This window comes from Manis javanica, chromosome 8 (genome assembly GCF_040802235.1).
Source record: "Manis javanica isolate MJ-LG chromosome 8, MJ_LKY, whole genome shotgun sequence".
NCBI lineage: Eukaryota > Metazoa > Chordata > Mammalia > Pholidota > Manidae > Manis > Manis javanica.
Window position 1 is genome coordinate 26,777,657 of NC_133163.1, and position 17,350 is coordinate 26,795,006.

General features: G+C 43.4%; 2 protein-coding genes across 9 annotated transcripts in view; one reads left to right on the plus strand and one right to left on the minus strand.

Moving 5' to 3' along the window:
• The window catches only part of RPS6KL1 (ribosomal protein S6 kinase like 1), a 19,278-nt gene extending 18,279 nt beyond the window's left edge, over positions 1 to 999 (plus strand). For 3 of the 8 annotated variants that reach the window (XM_017639931.3, XM_037027351.2, XM_017639937.3), the window contains one exon: positions 771 to 999. In XM_017639931.3, coding sequence (XP_017495420.3) covers positions 771 to 962 — 192 coding nt within the window. In that variant the 3' untranslated portion in view covers positions 963 to 999. Of the gene's footprint in view, positions 1 to 767 lie in introns of all 8 variants that reach the window. The other 5 variants (XM_017639934.3, XM_036990678.2, XR_001849777.3 and 2 more) reach the window with 4 other exon arrangements.
• Positions 1 to 16,806, minus strand: part of DLST (dihydrolipoamide S-succinyltransferase) — an 18,936-nt gene extending 2,130 nt beyond the window's left edge. The window contains exons 1-14 of the mRNA XM_017639940.3: positions 16,312 to 16,806; positions 15,694 to 15,727; positions 12,998 to 13,046; positions 10,529 to 10,584; positions 10,310 to 10,384; positions 10,029 to 10,084; positions 9,237 to 9,348; positions 7,470 to 7,622; positions 7,027 to 7,103; positions 6,066 to 6,163; positions 2,865 to 2,995; positions 1,391 to 1,464; positions 987 to 1,070; positions 413 to 580 (exon numbers count right to left, since the gene is read on the minus strand). Of these exons, the coding sequence (XP_017495429.2) occupies positions 413 to 580; positions 987 to 1,070; positions 1,391 to 1,464; positions 2,865 to 2,995; positions 6,066 to 6,163; positions 7,027 to 7,103; positions 7,470 to 7,622; positions 9,237 to 9,348; positions 10,029 to 10,084; positions 10,310 to 10,384; positions 10,529 to 10,584; positions 12,998 to 13,046; positions 15,694 to 15,727; positions 16,312 to 16,374 (1,230 nt within the window). The 5' untranslated portion in view covers positions 16,375 to 16,806. The remainder of the gene's footprint in view (positions 1 to 412; positions 581 to 986; positions 1,071 to 1,390; positions 1,465 to 2,864; positions 2,996 to 6,065; positions 6,164 to 7,026; positions 7,104 to 7,469; positions 7,623 to 9,236; positions 9,349 to 10,028; positions 10,085 to 10,309; positions 10,385 to 10,528; positions 10,585 to 12,997; positions 13,047 to 15,693; positions 15,728 to 16,311) is intronic.
• Between the last annotated feature and the right edge of the window lie 544 nt (positions 16,807 to 17,350).

Below are 17,350 nucleotides of genomic sequence, written 5' to 3' on the forward strand. Positions count from 1 at the left end.
AACCTCTGAGCCTTGTCATGCACTTGGCAGCTTGTAGATTGCTCTGTATTGTTGTCCTGTTTCCCAGGAGCAAGGATCATGTTTCCAACTGTATTCCCATTCCCTATAGCACTTAAAGAATGAAGCTTGTAGACTGTCCCAGATGAAGGAGCAAGTCTTATCAGCTCAGTGGTCCTCAAACTTTAATATGCATCCGAATCACCTGCAGTTTCTGCTTCAACAGGGGCCCGAGAATTTGCATTTCTAACAAGTTCCTGGGGAATGCTGATCCACACACCACAATGGGAGAATTCCGTGCCTTAGCAATTAGAAACTGAGAGAACTTCTGCCTGAAATTATAGTACATTTTTTCTAATTAGCATTTCGTTAGATTTTACCTAGCTGCTAGGACATTAGCAGTGATGGCTCTTACCTGGCCTCCCACAGCCACTGGCCTGTCAAAGATGGCATGCATGCCCAGGATGGCAGACTGAGGGGGGTTGATAATGGGTGTTCCAAAGAGTGAGCCAAAAACACCTCCGTTGCTAATGGTGAAAGTACCACCATCCATATCTTCAATGGCAAGTTCATTCTTCCGGGCCTAAAAACAGATTTCATAATTGAAATATTAGTTCAACCCAGCTTTCTGCCCCTAAAGGAAGTCCAGAAGGTTCCTATTTGAGATTAGCAGTCCACCTCTAGCTTCAACATGGAAGTCGTTCAGCTGAGATGTCTAGGACTAGTGCTCCACCATGGGAAACGCATGACGGGACCTTTTCTTTTCCCAGCAGGTCTCATCTGATGAGATCTTCAGTCACGAGAGCAAGCTAAGCCCTCCAGGTATCTGGGCTTCTGCCACTGTGGGCCATCGCGATTCTCAGGGGCTCTCCTCCAGAACAGAGAGAAGCACCAGCATCCTGAGCACCCCTCACTGGCAAGCCCTGCCTGCCCTGTCTCTCCTGTCCGACCTGCCCAGCACCTGATATACATGCTGCTTTCCACTTTACCTTTTCTCCCAATTCACTGATGGTTCGCTCAATATCTGCAAAATTCATAGCTTCCACGTTCCTGATGACGGGAACCACCAGTCCCTGATGAGATTGAAAAGCTGTTTTTAGTTGCAGATTATACCCCTTATATCCCAGTACCCCTTATAGTTACAACTCCCTTGATTGAAGCCAATGGTCTCTCCTCCCCAGAACATCCTAATTACTCAATGTGATTAACAAGAGTCTAGAATATTTTAGGCTTGACATTAAAAAAATGTGGTGCAGTCAAAAAATGGTTACTCTTTTACTAGCTCCCTTCTAAAAAGGCAGAATTACAGAAGTGATCTCTCCTAGGGGTCTGCTTCTTCACACAAATAAGGTGAGAATCCCAGACCAGAGCTCCCCACCTCCTCCTGACATACCCGTGGGGTGGCCACCGCAACGCTGATGTCGATATAATCCCTATACACCACCTCTTTGGTTGTATCGTCAATCACTGTGAGAGAGCAAACACACATTACACACAACTCCCCAGGTCTAAGCTAATGAGGTAATATTTGCACTGACAGAGTAAAAATCCACAATGCTTGGTACAGTGTGGGCTGAGCAATGAACATGAAAACCACCGTGTTACAAGCGGCAGATTCCTTTACTCCCAGTACTAACCCATCGTGACATCTCCCAAGTGCCCTGACTGAGCCTGAGCACAGGTGCATCCATTTCTTTGGCAGCCCTCAGAAGGGCTCAATACCCTGGCTCACACAGGGTATTGTGTGCACCAGGCTCTTTTTAACTACTACTCAAGCCCTCTCTGAGCAGAGAACAACCGGGTTTACAAAGTGCTCCCAAAAAGACAAATTAGCAAGGGGGAATGGGCACTGCCCATCCTGCTGCCCACACTCATAAAGGGGTGAGGGAAGCCTCTTTCTAGGAGACTCAGGAAAAAGCAGGTGGTCTGGCTTTAATATTGTAGCACAAGCTAGCAAACCAGCAGCTGGAAATTTAGCTCAAGTGCTCAGGAGAAAATACATGCTTGGCAATCTTTTCCACAGAAAGTTTAAGTTTGTTGTATTGTTAGATAAGACACGCAGGAAAAGAGGCCAAGAAAACTCTGAAAATCCCTACATGTGCTGCAGGCAGAGCAAAGGGATGGAGGAGTCAATCAGGAAGCAGGAGAAGAATGGAAGAAACAAAGAGGTACACATTTGGGCAGAACAAAACCAGTCTTCTACCTACCTAGAACACACCACTTAATGGAAGGGACTAGGGCTTCTATTTCTAGATCTTTAGGGACCCTGGCACTGCTGAGGATCGCAAAAATGTCACTGACCCATCTCTAATCTTCCCAGCAACAGAGAAGTGTCTCAAAAGGAAAGAGAACTGCTTGTTGGGTCAACATTTCAATGAGGTAGGTGAGTAAAAGGTAAGGAAAAGGAGCAGCAAGCCCATGAAAGAGGGACCACGCCCATGGCCTCTCAAGGAGGCCCATTGACCAGAAATAAAGGTCACCCTGGAGCCTGTGCCAAGTGTAGAAGTCAGGTCCCAACATAACAAGGCCCATGGGAAAGTGGGTGCCGGACAGAACAGGAGCCTCCTCCCTGACATGAGAAGCTAGAGAGCTGGGCTGGCTCAGAAATGCTTGCTGCCAGAGCAGCCGCCAACCTGAGCACTGGGAGAAGAAATTTTTCTGCCCAACTAGTGGAGAGAAAATAATCAAGATTCCATTTCAGGAAGGTGAATCAAGAAATGACTAGGGAAGACACTCGTGTTTTCTTTTTATTCTGAAATTTAAAGTCTTGGTCTGTTGACCCTCGTCTTTCTGTCTGTGTGGGAGCAGGTCTGTGTTCATACACATACCTCCCAAGACCTCTGTGATTCTGGCCACCACAAACTCACCTGCATTTACAACAGGCTGCTCCTGTAAAGCAAAGGCTGAGGCCTTCACAAATGCCGACATGAAGCCTAGTTTGAGGTTATGTTTCTTCAGAAAAGCATCTTTGTGCCGAGCCCTCATCTCCTGGATGTTACTGCAAAAACACATTACAGAACAAAGCCTTGATTCTGACTTTCATGTTGGTTTCTAACTCCATGTACACAATCGGGTAAGGTTTTTTCCCTTACTCTGGACCATCTACCTAAGTTCAAGTTTTGATATAGTCCACTACAGGTCAACAAAATAGCTTTGTTCCTTTACAAAATGCATAACAAAGAATCAGGTCTATTCTGTCTTCAAGGTAGGTGGAGCCCTTTACAGGGATCCTTTATGTTCCAGAAGCCACAGATTTCAGTGACAGATAATGAACAAGAGATCACACAGCGCACCAACATTTTTGCCCTAGATGAGAAAGTAATTTCCAGTTACACTAAAATCATGAGCTCTCTTCCCTGAAGAAAAAAAAAGTTTTTGAGCATAAAGAAAGTCCACAAAATAAGCAATATTCTTTTTATTTTTTGTCAGGTTTATTTCTAAAAAAACCCACCTAACCTGATTAGGACTTCCTTCTGACAACATTCTTTTTATCTCCTAATTAGTGAAGACAAATAAACACACAAAACCCCAAAACTCCACCTGTGTGTGAGTTCTATGTGAGTGAGCAAAGGTGGTCACAACTATACATGGCGTGTATGACCCAGTGTCCTTTCAGGCTCACTGGAAAGGCAGCTGATCCATTCACCTCCCCAGAGCTGGCAGTTCCACCCCCTCGTTAGTCAGGTGCTAACACCCACCACATGCAAGGGTCAGCGCTGGACACCAAGACAGAATGATCATAAAGACACAGCTCTTGTCCTTAAATTAAGGTCAGTTTAATGGATGTGGTATCCCTGATATTTAGAAAAGTGGCCAAGTGTAGACCTAAGCTTTTCAAGTATGAGCAGCAGGGCCTTCTGAGAAGCCTTTGCTACTTCAGGACTGGTTTTTCTACATACATACCAAACATACTGCAGAATTAGTGGGAAATGGCTTCTCACCATTTTTTGCAGAAACCTCAGTATTTATCAGAATACTGTTCTATGACGGAAATTGAATTTAACTTTATCTCAGGCCAAAAGCTCAGTTTTTCCTTTCTCCCTATAATGGTCTAATTTGACATTAGCACAAAAGATAAGATGGCATAGCTTTAACACGGCCGCCCCCTCCCCGCCTTCAGACCTTTGCTTCTGAAAAAGGAAGTTTTCCTAGGGGAACTGATTGGGTTTAAATGTTTGTTTTCCTGAGTCTAACCTTATTTAGTGCTAGGATTACTACCCTAAAGAAATTATTGGTTCCCAAGACACAAGAGCTGCAGAAGAGGGAAAAGGATGTGATAAACATCTCTGCTCTCAAACCTGCCCAAATGCTATTGTCTGGTCATTAAGTAGTTTCTATTTCAGAGCTCTGCCCTTGGAGGCAGAGGCTGGGACAACAAGGGAGAAGAGAGAGTCTCAGAAGGGCCCCTATGGGTTAGCTGATTAGCACAAGACCCAAAGGGCACTCAATCTAAACCAGATTACTGACTGCAGTGAGACCCCAGGCCATCATTAAGTGACACCTCGATTAGCTCCTGAAAGGAGATCCAGCTATTACACTTCCCTTCCAATCAAAGCTGTTGGGCCAAGTGCACCTTCTGAGGCCACAAATATTTACATGTTTTGTCTTAAGGAATTGGGTAGAATTTCAAAGTCCAATTCAATTTGAGTACAATTTGGTCCTAATGCACTGAAACATAAGCTGCAGCCTTTCTGGCTCATTAGTCAAGGTCCTTTCCTACGTCCTATGGATAGAAGAGGAGTCTTTGGCTTGAATGACATCCAGTCTTTTCAGGAAGCTTCACAATGGAATGGATGATATCTAGTGAGAGGCCACAGAGCCCTCCCCTGCAAACAGGGTCACAGCATACTTTCAATAAAGTGCTCCTTTCTCTATACTCTTCAGACCCCTCCCAAAGGAAAACAGATTCCCTAATGAAAAGTGGGTTAACAGAGTAAACGTTTAGAACAAAAAGAAGAAATGTGACAGCCTTTAGACTTAATGACTTACTTCCTGAATTAAATATAAACTTACCCCTGGCATTCAGAACATTCTCAAATATGGATCCAACTCCCCTTACTATTTTTTATGCATATTCCTCACCACAGATATTTCTCAAATGTGTCTTGTACTTTCCTGTATGTGTCAGATCCATATTGCTAACATTGTCTGAAATGACCATTCTCCACAGTGCTGTATCAAAATGCTAGTTGCTCTTTGTCTATTAAAAATCTCTTTTCTACAGGAAGCACTTCCCTGACCCTACCCTCCGTATGTCTACCTTCTCCTCAAAAACAGATGATCTCATTCTCTTATCCACTTCATGCTCTTTGTACCCTTCTGATACTTACTTTTGTAGATTTTACTTCGGTTTATTCAAGCCTGGAAGCTCCAGAACAGGAGGGGTTCTTTCCACTCCTCTTTGTATCTCCCTCAAATACAGTGTAGTATCTTGTACACAGTTAAGTGCTTAAAAAAATGTTAACTACAGCCTCTTCCCTAGTGCTGATACTCACACATGTCAAAATCTGGATGAAAACAGGTGAGTCAACAATTAGCTCACTACAGAAATAGAAATGGTATACTGAATTAGCCCCTTTAGTAAATATTGAAGTTTATTTAAAAAGCACAACTTTCAGTATCAAAGCTGGGAAATGTGAAAAATACAACAAGCATGTGCCTTTTCACCCACCCAGTTCTGAGCCATGTAGGAACACACATAAGGAGCAGTGACCATGAGAAAAAAGCAGGGTGCAGGGCCCTGGCTCTGGGCACACTACCAAGTGATCTCTATCCCAAGGAGCAGACCCGAGAGTTTAAGACTATAACCAGCCTCATTTATCAGATGTCACAAGATTCAGGTATGAGTCTAAAAGGCTTAGTTTTTAAGTCACAGAGGAGGAAGGCATAGTATCAGCAGTCAATTCGAAAATGAAACCAATGGGTCATTCTGTGTAAGTCAACAAGCAGTACACAGTAATAACTCTTCTCTGCTGTTGGTTTCAGAATCAGCCCTAGGTAGGGACTGGTCCAAGTCCAACTGTTCTCCCAGAATAGGGCCTGCAGAGCAAGAGGACTGAAGTGCTCACCTCATGTCAATCTCATTGAAGGTAGTCAGCATTGCACATGTATTCTGGGCCTCCTTCAAACGCTGAGCAATACGCTGCCGCATCCTGTTCATTTTCTCCTGAAAGTGAAAGTGGGACAAGTACTACAATCTGGTCTCTTTGGATCAAGCACTCCCCACTTAGTCCAAGGGAGCACTCAGCTTTCCAGGACTGGATGGTCAAGGGCTACAGTATCTATGTACAAGAGCTCCAGACTTCCTCTTTCCCGGTCTTGCTCCTCTAAGCAAGAATGAGGAAACAGACAAGACCTACCCATTCAGATGCGCCTGAAATGTGACCAAGAATGGAGGCCCAGGAAATGGTTTGACTTAAAAACCAAAGCCAATTTATGAAATAGGGCTAGCCAGGCAAGAAGTATTATAGAGAGGGTGATTTCTGATGATAAAGATTTGTATGAGAATAGCTACTTGTGGAATGGAAACTCACAGGCAACAAACTTTTGAGGCTACAGTATTTTTAGGAGGCACTCTGCAAAGGAACCCATCCTCTTGACCATACTTCATCGAGGTTTCATGTCTGCCTGACAGCTATGCTACTACCTCACCCTCAGCTAAGTATCCCAGAAGTTTAGGAATGGGAGCTCACTAAACCACCTCTCTGACATGTGTGTTAATGTGGCAAGGACGGGCATGTGACTAAACAACAGTCCCGGGCAGGTATTTTCCTCACCCATGGCACCTCAGTGGTAGTATGATATAGTGGGAAAAACCACTGGGCAGGTGTTCAGAAGACCGCAAGCTCTCATCCTAACATTTGAGAGTTATGTGACCAGGAACAAGTCACTTCCTAAACTCACTGTTCTTGTCAAGGCTAAGGGGATGAGCTGCCAGCCATCACAAGGCAGCACCACCATACTCACTGTCCACTAATCTCAACATTGCCCCTTCTAACTCTTTCCTGGAAGTGGTCCTCAGAGGCTTACCCGATGCTCTGAACGCAGTCCTTTGCCAGCTCCTGGCTCAGCTACTGGAGGGGCGGCACTGGGTTTTACCGCAGACACTGAAAACCGAGAGAAGGTGCAGCTGCATCAGGAAACAGAGATGCATTCACTGAGTACATGCCAGTGCTTTCATCCTGCCAGGCCACTTAATCAAGATATGCTGAGGTATACTAGGGCCATTCCCATGTCACAAATGAACAATCTGCTCAGAGAAGTTAAGTAACAAGCCTAAAGTCATGAAGCTATAAACAGAAAACTGGGATGCAAACCAGGTCCTCTGATACAAAGTCTAGAGTTCTTTCTACAGAGCAGCCAGTGGAGCCTGTTCAGTCACAAGAAGTCTCCGACTTTGCTCTGTGAGGGAACATGACATTAGATGAGATGTTCTTCTCCCAGCTACATATGCACGGGAGAGGGAGGCTCACCTGGTTTGCTAACGGGAGGCTGTGTAGGTGAGGGCACTGGTGGCATCTGAGTGGGTATGGATGCTGCAGGGGGAGGAGCTGCTCTTGTTGTAGGCTCTGCTTTAGGGACTGCAGCAGCAGGAGCTTCAGCCAGCTTGGCCTTCACTGGAGCAGCTGGAAAATAAGAAATATAGATGCCGTTGTCACTGCCTGGAAAGGAGAGCGAACAAACTGCTGACACTACAGAATTTAGCAGCTAAAGCTCTAACTCCAATCAACGAACAGATACATACTGGGTATCTGCTCCATATGCAAGGCACCACAAGACACACACAATGATACACAATGATGGAATTCTTCAATGGGAAGAATTCCCCAGGGCTTCTACATGTCCTACACCAGGTAACTGACTTAACTCAGCTGCCTTCCTGATTTCACAAATATCTACTGATCAAATTCAGCAAATACTTTCCAGGCACCTACGCCCATAGAAATACAACCTTACAAGCAAAAAAATCCAGGCAATGTAAGATGTTACAATACATACACAAAATTAACATTTCTAGTTATGGTAACATTGCTAGTCTCATCTTCTATTTAAACCTTCCAAGCAAAAAAATCCAGGCAATGTAAGATGTTACAATACATACACAAAATTAACATTTCTAGTTATGGTAACATTGTTAGTCTCATCTTCTATTTAAACATTACATGTGGAAGAACACTCAGAACTCTTAAAAAATGAAAGTTTAAATAATCAAGGGCTCATTCATAAGTTCAAAGCACTTCATCCAGGATGACTCTCATAAACTAATGAGGTGGTCAAGTAATAAACTCACAACTTTAGATGTTCACTTAGATTTTACCCATCTGGACATCAAGTCTGGTTTTATATTTAATTCAGAATACTCTTAAGGAATGAATGAATGATCAGAAGATGGAATTCTTCAATGGGAAGAATCAATCTTATTCCCTAGCCTTCTACTGCACATTTTCCCACTCTGGGCTTCTGGTCTGGACTTGATCAATCTCAATGATGTTATCTACCATCTCTCTGATTAAGTGTTTTAACAGTGAGAAACAGACTTCAGTAGTTAGAGCGTTTAAGAATCAGAAAATATTTTCTTTTCTAATCTCTAATATTGACTGTAAGATCCACTACAAATTCTTTCGTTTCTCATGTCTTCCCAAGAGCAATACCAACCCTCTACAATGTTAGTAGAGAACAGATGTGAAAAAAACCACAGTGAATCCTCCATAATAGACACCATGAAATATTGCTGCTTCTCACTTTAGAACAGTGTCTCTCAGTCCTGGCCAAGAATAACTTGGAGAGCATTAAAAAAAACAGTAACAACAAAAACAATGACAGACAACCAAGATCTGATAACCCCAGATTTAATGTATCAGATTCCCTGGACCACAGAGTCTAGGCATTTGTACTATTTTTAAAGCCCCCATGTAACCCTGATGCCAGGGCTGGGGAAAAGGAAAAAAAGTCACTCTTAGGAATCTTCTTCATTTCTATTACATCTTTAAGAAAAGGTCCAGCATAAGGAACATACATGCAAAGAACAGGGTACCATGAGGTTTTTTCTTTTTAACACCCTCTTCTAGAAGTTGGTATTTAAAGTTCAGACTATATAAATATCACCCGTCTTATTCTCTCAACTAAGGGCAATTGGAAGGCCAAACAGTCTTTAGGTATCAAGGAATTAGTACATTATGCTCAGCCCCAGTTCCAGGGGGGAACACTGGAGACCTTGACAACCAGGAGAACTTCTTTACCGCCAGTTTTCCTGAGTGTGAAAAGAGGAGTGCCTCCTTCTACTTTTCCCCCATCAGGTACCAAAAGAGCTTCAATCACGCCATTTGCTGGTGATGGAACCTGCACAGATGTCTGGAAAAGGAAGACAGATGGAGAGTCCAAATTTTTACTCAGCATTAAAAAATTAATTGTACTGAATCTTGAATATGAATCACAAGATTTTCAACACAGATATAAAAGACACTACATACAGAAACACCAAGGCCACACTTTCAAGGTAAGAGTAAGACAAATCAATGCTCTTGTGAAGATTTACCCTTTAGCCTTTCTCAGAAACATTAAGGCAATTTTCAATTAATGTGTTTCCAAGTGATACATGAAAAACAAATGGCAATAGCTCATTCACATACAGGAAAAAAGCTATAAAACTAAAGCTACTAAAGTACATAGTACATACACCTAGAACAATCTAAAATTAATTTAAATTTTAAAGCTTTTAAACCTTTTTTCCTTTTTATTGGCAAATAAAATATACATGTTTAATGTGTACAACTTATATAGAGATATACATATGAATTATATATATACTTACACAAAGATTGTGAAATAATGACCAGAGACAAGATAATTAATACATCCTTTTAAAGCTTTTAAACCTTTTAAAGCTTTTTCTTTTTAATGAACTATTTTAACACTTTGACAACAGAAGTTAGATAGTTAAAAATATCTCTAAACACAGTTAAGTCCCTGTTTCTTTCTTTTAGGTTAAAGAGGAGACCAAGAAAAGTGGTCCTACTATAGGACAAACTTACCTTGTCAGTTTCAATCTCACAAATTACTTCATCTTCTGCAACTGTGTCTCCAACAGCTAAAAAGACAAAGGCTACCTGTTAGTAGGAGAGCCTCTAGGAGCTACACAATCCCTTTTGACAAGTGTCTTGTAAGACTCCTTTCCTAAAGGCCAGGAGAAAGCACACTGCATGTAAAGAAAAGGGTGGAGCCACAGGGTCCACTGATTACCACGGGAGGGGTGGGGGGAATAGGGAGACACTTTAAGGAAGTACTTAAGCAATGAAAGAGCACTAAATCTCACCTTTCTCCCACCTGACATCCCCCTCTGTAACAGACTCTGCAAACGCTGGGGTTTTTACTGTGATCACGTCATCCTCTAGGAAAAAAAACAAAAAAGAAAACCATACATAGCCCTTATTTTTCCTTTAAAATTTTTTCTTTAATTAAACCCTGTCAATTGTTGCTCTTCCCATTAAAACTCCATTCCCAGGAAGGCAGGGAACTGAAGGTGAATACTTACTACACAGGACTGTAGTTCTGAAGAAGCGAACGTTGAACACACTACAGCTGTTAATGCTACAAAAGAAACATAGGTGTAAAGTACTTTAGCAGGTGAACCACTCACACTACAGTCTAGATAAACTACCTTCCCTTTAAATCAGAGATGGGGCACAGGGAGCCTGGATGACTTGGGTGCCTTAAGTAGGGAGTTTTTGGTTGAATCCAGACCTTGTGCTGCAGTGAAATGCCAGCTCTCACAGAACAGAGACTTGTATTTTGTTCTGGGAAGAAAAAAGGTAAGTATCTGGGGCCTTTGTATACCCACCAAAAGGATTTAGCTTCCTGACTTTTTTCCTTATCTAAACCCAAGTCAGACAAATTGTGTGCCCTCAAGGTACATGCCACTGTGCCAAGTACAATGGAATTTCTGTCCCCAAGGTAACAGATTTAGATAAGGCAGCAAGATGAGACAGTTAACTAGTAAGTAAAACAAGGTGTTATGTGAAAAACAAAACAAAATCCCCCAAATACCCACGCGGCATATCCTACTCCATTCTCTTCCTAGGAGGCAGCACATCAGTCCATTTGGGACTCACTCAAGGGGAACTTCAGAAGACTGAGGTATTCTCTGATATGGCACTAACTTTAAATAATGCAAACTGGAGAATGATATCACCTCGTATGCACAAAACCATTAACAGTGGTTACCCGGGGAGAGTGGGAGATGCACATGTATACAACATTATGGTTATTCATTATGTATGTACACATACTGAGAGTAATTTGGACTGGTGGGGACTTTCACTGTCTACACTTCAGGACTGTCAGAATATTCTACAACAAGCACCTTTATAACAGAAAAATAAAACAGACTTCAGTTGTCTTTGATATTTTTGCTTTTATGTCAAAATTACTATAAGGTCTATGTAGAACCAAGGGAAAAAAATGTATGTTATAACAAAATACAGGAAGGCAGGTGTTCTGTATAGTTTTTAAGCATGTACGCGTACCTGCTCTTGGACAAGGACTAATGGGTTATGTGCAAATGCAGAGAATGCTGTGCAAGGACAGCCAGGAACCTGGGGCGCCTGCTGTCTCTAGGAAGAGGAACTTGGTGGCAATGGAGAATAAGGATAGAGTCTTTTCACGAATAATCTTTTTACTTTTGAATCATGTAAATGTATAACCTATTAAAAAAAAACATAAAACCATAAAACAAGTCTTATAATAAAAGATTTTTTAAGTAAAGGGGGTACCTTAGTCACAGAAAAAAGCCAACACAAAAAAAGTTACTAGATTAGGGTGATACCTTAATCTAATGTGTGATCTTACCCCTCAAAGTTTAGGGTTTTTTAAAAATAATATACTTTCAAGAAGTTATTTTTATTGTACTTATTGTGGTTGTATTTATTGCATAGATACATGGTTGCTCTGACTTTCATTTAAATTGCAGATGAGCAGCACATTTCTGAAGCTTTCTAAGTAATTTTTTTATTACAAAAGTATTAGATGTTCATTGCAGAATTTTGGAACAGCAAAAAGAACATTTAAAATGAGATCATACTGCAGAGTAAAAAATGGAATCATTTTATAACCTGCTTTTCCCCACTTCTCATACTGTTAACAGGGCATAGCTTAACCAATCTCCTATTATTTGTTCATTTTGAGAGAAATCTGGTATACCAGGATTAGTACCTCAAAAGTTACACACGTTCCAAGATTTATGAATGCCAAACTGCCATCCAAAAATAATACAGGAATTCATGCTTTTAGTATTGAATGCAGTATAGAGTACACCCTTTTTCTCAATTAAAAAAAAAAACCCATTGTGATGGACAGTGAAAAAAGAGCTAACTGTTGACCCTTCTTTGAGGATTCTTCCTGTAGAAAGTAGCTTGATAGCTGTTTCACAGGTAACTAGAAAGCGTCCTCTTACCACCCTGAAAATACTTAGAATGCAAAATAGCATTAAGCAAAATTCACAAGCAGAAGTTAATCTGAAACACACATGGGTGGCCTTTCTCCAAACTTTGCATGATGCAATACCACATTCCCTCCAAACTAGTAAAAGTCCCAGGACTCAACCAACTAGTCTTTTGCTTTTACTGTTTCTAAAAAGAGTAACTATACTACCAAGAGGATGCTCTCAATCACCACAATTAATGTAACTTCCAGCCCTTCAGCTGCACTTGTATCCAACCAGAATATTTAGGAGCACCCACCTATACGTATTCCCATAAAAAGAGAGTTCCAACTTCACTTTTGTTATAATCTGAATATCTGAGGACAGGCACACTCCTGGCTGGCCAGGGGCTAAAGCTCAAGATGCATCATGCGTCATAAATTAACATCAAGGTTAGGTCTAGGGACTCAACATAACCACCTCAATTTCTAGGCCTAGAGCAGTGAAGAAAGCAGATGGTCAGATTTAGAACTGGTATCTTAAATACCCCATCACCACATATCTGTGCTCCCCAGTGATACTTACACAATCTTCCTGTTGTCAGGGTAACCTGGTCCCTGACATAAGGAGACCCCTGCAAGAAACAAAACAACTCTTAACCAACAACTCCTATCTTACACAGGATACCTGCTGGGAATGGAAAAGAAGTCTGTTCACCCCCTAACTCTGAGATAGAAGGATCAACCGCAGGCAACAATATAATCCTTATCACACAGAGTACTGCTTCTCAAACTTTCCCACCAAAGTAACTGTGATGGCAGAGAATAGCAGGTTATGTGTGGTTGAAAGTAGGTATGTGTTTAGGGAGGAAAGGAGAGAATTCTAAGGGCATAGCTTGAAGTAGTTTTATAATCTTACCTTAAAATTCATAAACTTTCAACATCCCTGTATGTTTCCATAATTAAATGTCTCTATGCCCCAAATCTTCAAATACAACTGAAGCCTGAGAAAGACATGTGATGGCTTATCCTGTCATTTTGCAGAGCCTCATCTGAGAAGCAGAGGGAATGTTCGGTCTAGTTTCTGTTTCCCTGGTTACTTAAAATGCACTGACCTGGAAGTCTTACTGCCTGAACTCTAATAGCAAAGACTGCGCTACTTTCAACCAACCCAGGGTCTCCAGGGTGCCCCAGGACTGAGCAAATCATTCTCTCTCCTTTCACTTTTTCTTCCCAGGCTCTTCCTGAGGTCTTCAACTTTGGTCACACTCCATAAGGTGGGAGCCCTTTTCTGCCTTCCCAACTGTCCTCAAAGATAAACCGCATTTCCCCAACTGACAACTAATTACTGTAGCTGCCTCACCTGACATTTTTTTAACCTATTTTTTTTCTAGTCTATTAATAACTCTTTCTGAACCATTCAGGAGACACCAAATTGGAGAGCGCTCTCTCTAGTGCCCACCTTCTTGAGAAAATCCCCAGAGATTCAATGTCATTCATCTCTATGACCAGCAGCTAATGACTCCGCAGTACCAATCCCCACATACAGCATGTCTTTGACTTAAAACAGCCAGCAGCCCATCCTGATTCTTGGAACCCTGAGTCCAATTAGAGTTCATCCTACAGCAAGTTTCATTTGTATAGTGCTTCAGGGTTTATAAAGTTTTCACACGATGACCTCATTTTGATTTTCATGTCTCACAACTCCCTGAAGTTGAACAACCACCTGCCATTACTCCCATTTCATATTTAAGTAGGACTTCTAGAGGTTAGTGACTAGCCCAAGGTGAAGCCCTGAACCATGATGCCAACCCCAAGCACATAGTTCTTCCCATTGTCCTGCCAGTCTACAAATGGAGAAAATGTCTACTGATATTTTTTATTAAAAAAAAGAATAAAAGAATATTTATTCCTAAAAAGAGTATTAATGAGAGTCCCTATGAGCTAACACTGTGCTAGGTGCCTAAGTTCCCATGACTTTTAGGATAAAGTCCAAAATCTTTACACATTCCTGTACTGTCCAGCCCTCCCTATCTTTCCAGCCAAAAAGGCTTTTCTTTCCTTTCCTATCACTGGTTAAGTCCCTTTCTGCTTGAAAACTTTTTCACAAGCAATTCCCTTTGGCTGGAATACTGTTTCCTTGGCCAACTCCTCATTCTTCAAGACTTGGCTTCAATGTCACTTCTTCAGGGAAGCCTTTACTGACATTCCCACCACACTCTCCAACACCCGGAGCTGGGCTACATCATGCCACCCTCTCATTACAACCCGCACTTCCTTTTCACAGTCATCACAATGTAATCATATCCTTATGTGTGCATAAATGTGTATTTGCTGTCTCTCCAGCTAGCCCATAAGATCCTCGAGGGTAGAGACCATCTGTATCCCTGTACCTACCACAGTGTCTGGCATGTAGTAAGAACTCAATTAATAATCTGTTGAGTGCCGGAATAAATGATAACATGGTGGGCTAAGAGTTCAGGTTGAGGCATCATGTAGACCTGACTTGACCAACAGTTGGTTGAGTGACCTTGGTCAAGGCACTTAACCTCCCTTAGCCTTGGGTTATACACTTGTAAAACAGAATACCTGTTTCTTGGTGATTTACTGAAAAATGCACAGAAAGCACTGAGTACAATGGATGGCACACAGAAAGTCCACAATTAAGATCGATTCATTCAACAAATATTTATGCCAGGCATATAAAAAATTATTAACATAAAATCTAAATTCTTTGCAATAATTTCTACACTAAGTCTGTCTCATGCCACTCTCTCCCTTCACCAAAATGCTCTGGCCAAGTTTTTTTCTAGTTCCAAAACACTGCAAGCTCTTTCTTTCAACAGAGATTTCGTATATGCTATTCCCTTTCCTTCTTCTGATCTTCACTGGGCTGGCCTCTGTCACATCCTCCAGGTCATAGCTTTAATGTCACCTACTAAAGGGGCCTTGTCTGTGTACTTTCATTAGTTTCCTTCTCAGCACTTTACTAAAATTCATTCATTACCTCAGAAATTTACACTCTTTCCCATTAGACTGTAACCTCCAGGAGGGCACGAATTGTTAAATACTATATCCCTGAGTGCCTAGCACAATACCTGACACACAGTTGAAATTCAGTAACTATGTACTAAATGAATACATGATAGATGTTATTGTTAAATAGCATTTTGTTTCATTCCTATCTGAACATTATGCGGAGGCACATATGCACCCCGATTTTTCACATACTGCTCTGCTCTGGAGGGGAGCAGTTGAGGCGACAGCAAGGACAGAACTTACCAGGCAGGGAACGTCTCCCTAGAGGGCAGTTCCCCTGTTGAGAAAGAAGACATTATCGACGTCACCCAAAATGAAAGGAGGGAAGAAACTGCTTTTCCTTTTAAGTACAGACTGAAAGCTGTCCAGGTGCTGGTGACAAGTGAATCTCGTGACTCCAAATGCTAAATGCAACAGCCAGGGATTTCAGTCCCAGTCAGCACACTGGGCCTGCCAAACTAGCTCAACTTGCCAACGGGACTGATACCCACTGCTCTAAACAGGAGACAGGGAACGGGCCCCCGGATCCCGTCGGGGACTCCGCGGCGCCTCCTCCCCAACTCTTTAGTCTCGTGTCAGGGCGGGCGCAGCTCTGGGCGGCTCCTCGGCCGCGGCGCGGAGGACGGGGTGGAGCAGGGGATGGTGCCCGGCTGCCGCGCGAAGGCGAGGAACCGCGGGAAGGGCTTCGCAAGACAGCTAAGTGCAACGACGGCCCTGGGCCGCCCAGCCCGCGGAGGCCTCCGCGTCCCGGTGTCCTTGTTGCTCGGCTTGGCCACTGCGTCGCGCTCCTGCCCCCAGGCTGCCCGGCTGCCCGCCGGCCGGTTTCTTACCCTCCGAGACCCCGGCCCACCCGGACCGTACCTTATGGAAAGCGAAGAGCGAACGGCTGAACGCCCGGGACACGCAGCGGGACCGGGACAGCATTGTGACGGCGGCGGCAGCGGCAGCGCAGCCGAGGGCGGGCGGACACCGGATGTAGGGCCCGGCAACAACCGGAAGCGGGGCGGGATTCCGCACCCGCCGCACCAATGAGGGGTGTTCGGAGCGAACCACTGGCGGGCAGGGGGACCTGGCGAGCAGCGCGGAGCAGCCCCCACCCGCCGGTGAGCCAATAGAGGTCGGGGGTGCTCGGAGCCCGCAGCGCTGCGTTCCGGCCTACGCCAGTCCTTCTAAAGATGCCTACGACTCGCCGGCGACCTGGTCGCTCCCAGGGTCCGGCTCTCCCAGGCCAGTCATCAGATCTGGCTCTGAGCTTGGCGCCCTTCCCTCCTGGACCCTAGGGCACCGCGCCATCCCGCCTCTGCACTACTGGAAAAGAAAGGGAGGCGAGAGCACGGGCTTTGAACTCGGGTCTTGGCAGACAAGTCTTCCTGATCTCACACTGGTGTCCTTGGGCGGGTGAAATTGCCTCCGAGCCTCAGGTTCCTCAAATATTTAAAAAAAGCAATTGTTGCTTCCCTGTCCTCCTAACCCCGGAACAAAGAAACAGCCCCAAAGAACCTCTAAAGGACACCCCTTGCCCCTTTACCAAGCCGAAGAGAGTCACCGAGTACCATTACTACTGCAACTAACTTCTGATCTTCCGAGTCCCAACGCAAACACTTTGCAGCCAAGCTAATAATTTCCCATACATCCAGAGCATTTTGGAGGCTGTTCATCTGTCACTCTACCCGTAAAATATAAACTCCATGAGTAAAGACCTTGTCTGTCTTGTTCACTGCTGTATCCCCAGCATTTAGAACAGAGATTGGCATAGATTAGGTGCGCAATAAATACTCATGGGCGTTTGAAAATCTCTCCGCTTTGGGCATACTATTCCGCCAGCTACCTTCAAAGAGAAAGCACACAGCACCTCCTTCCCCTCTGTAGTTTTCCCTCTTAAATCACCAGGCCCCTGGGT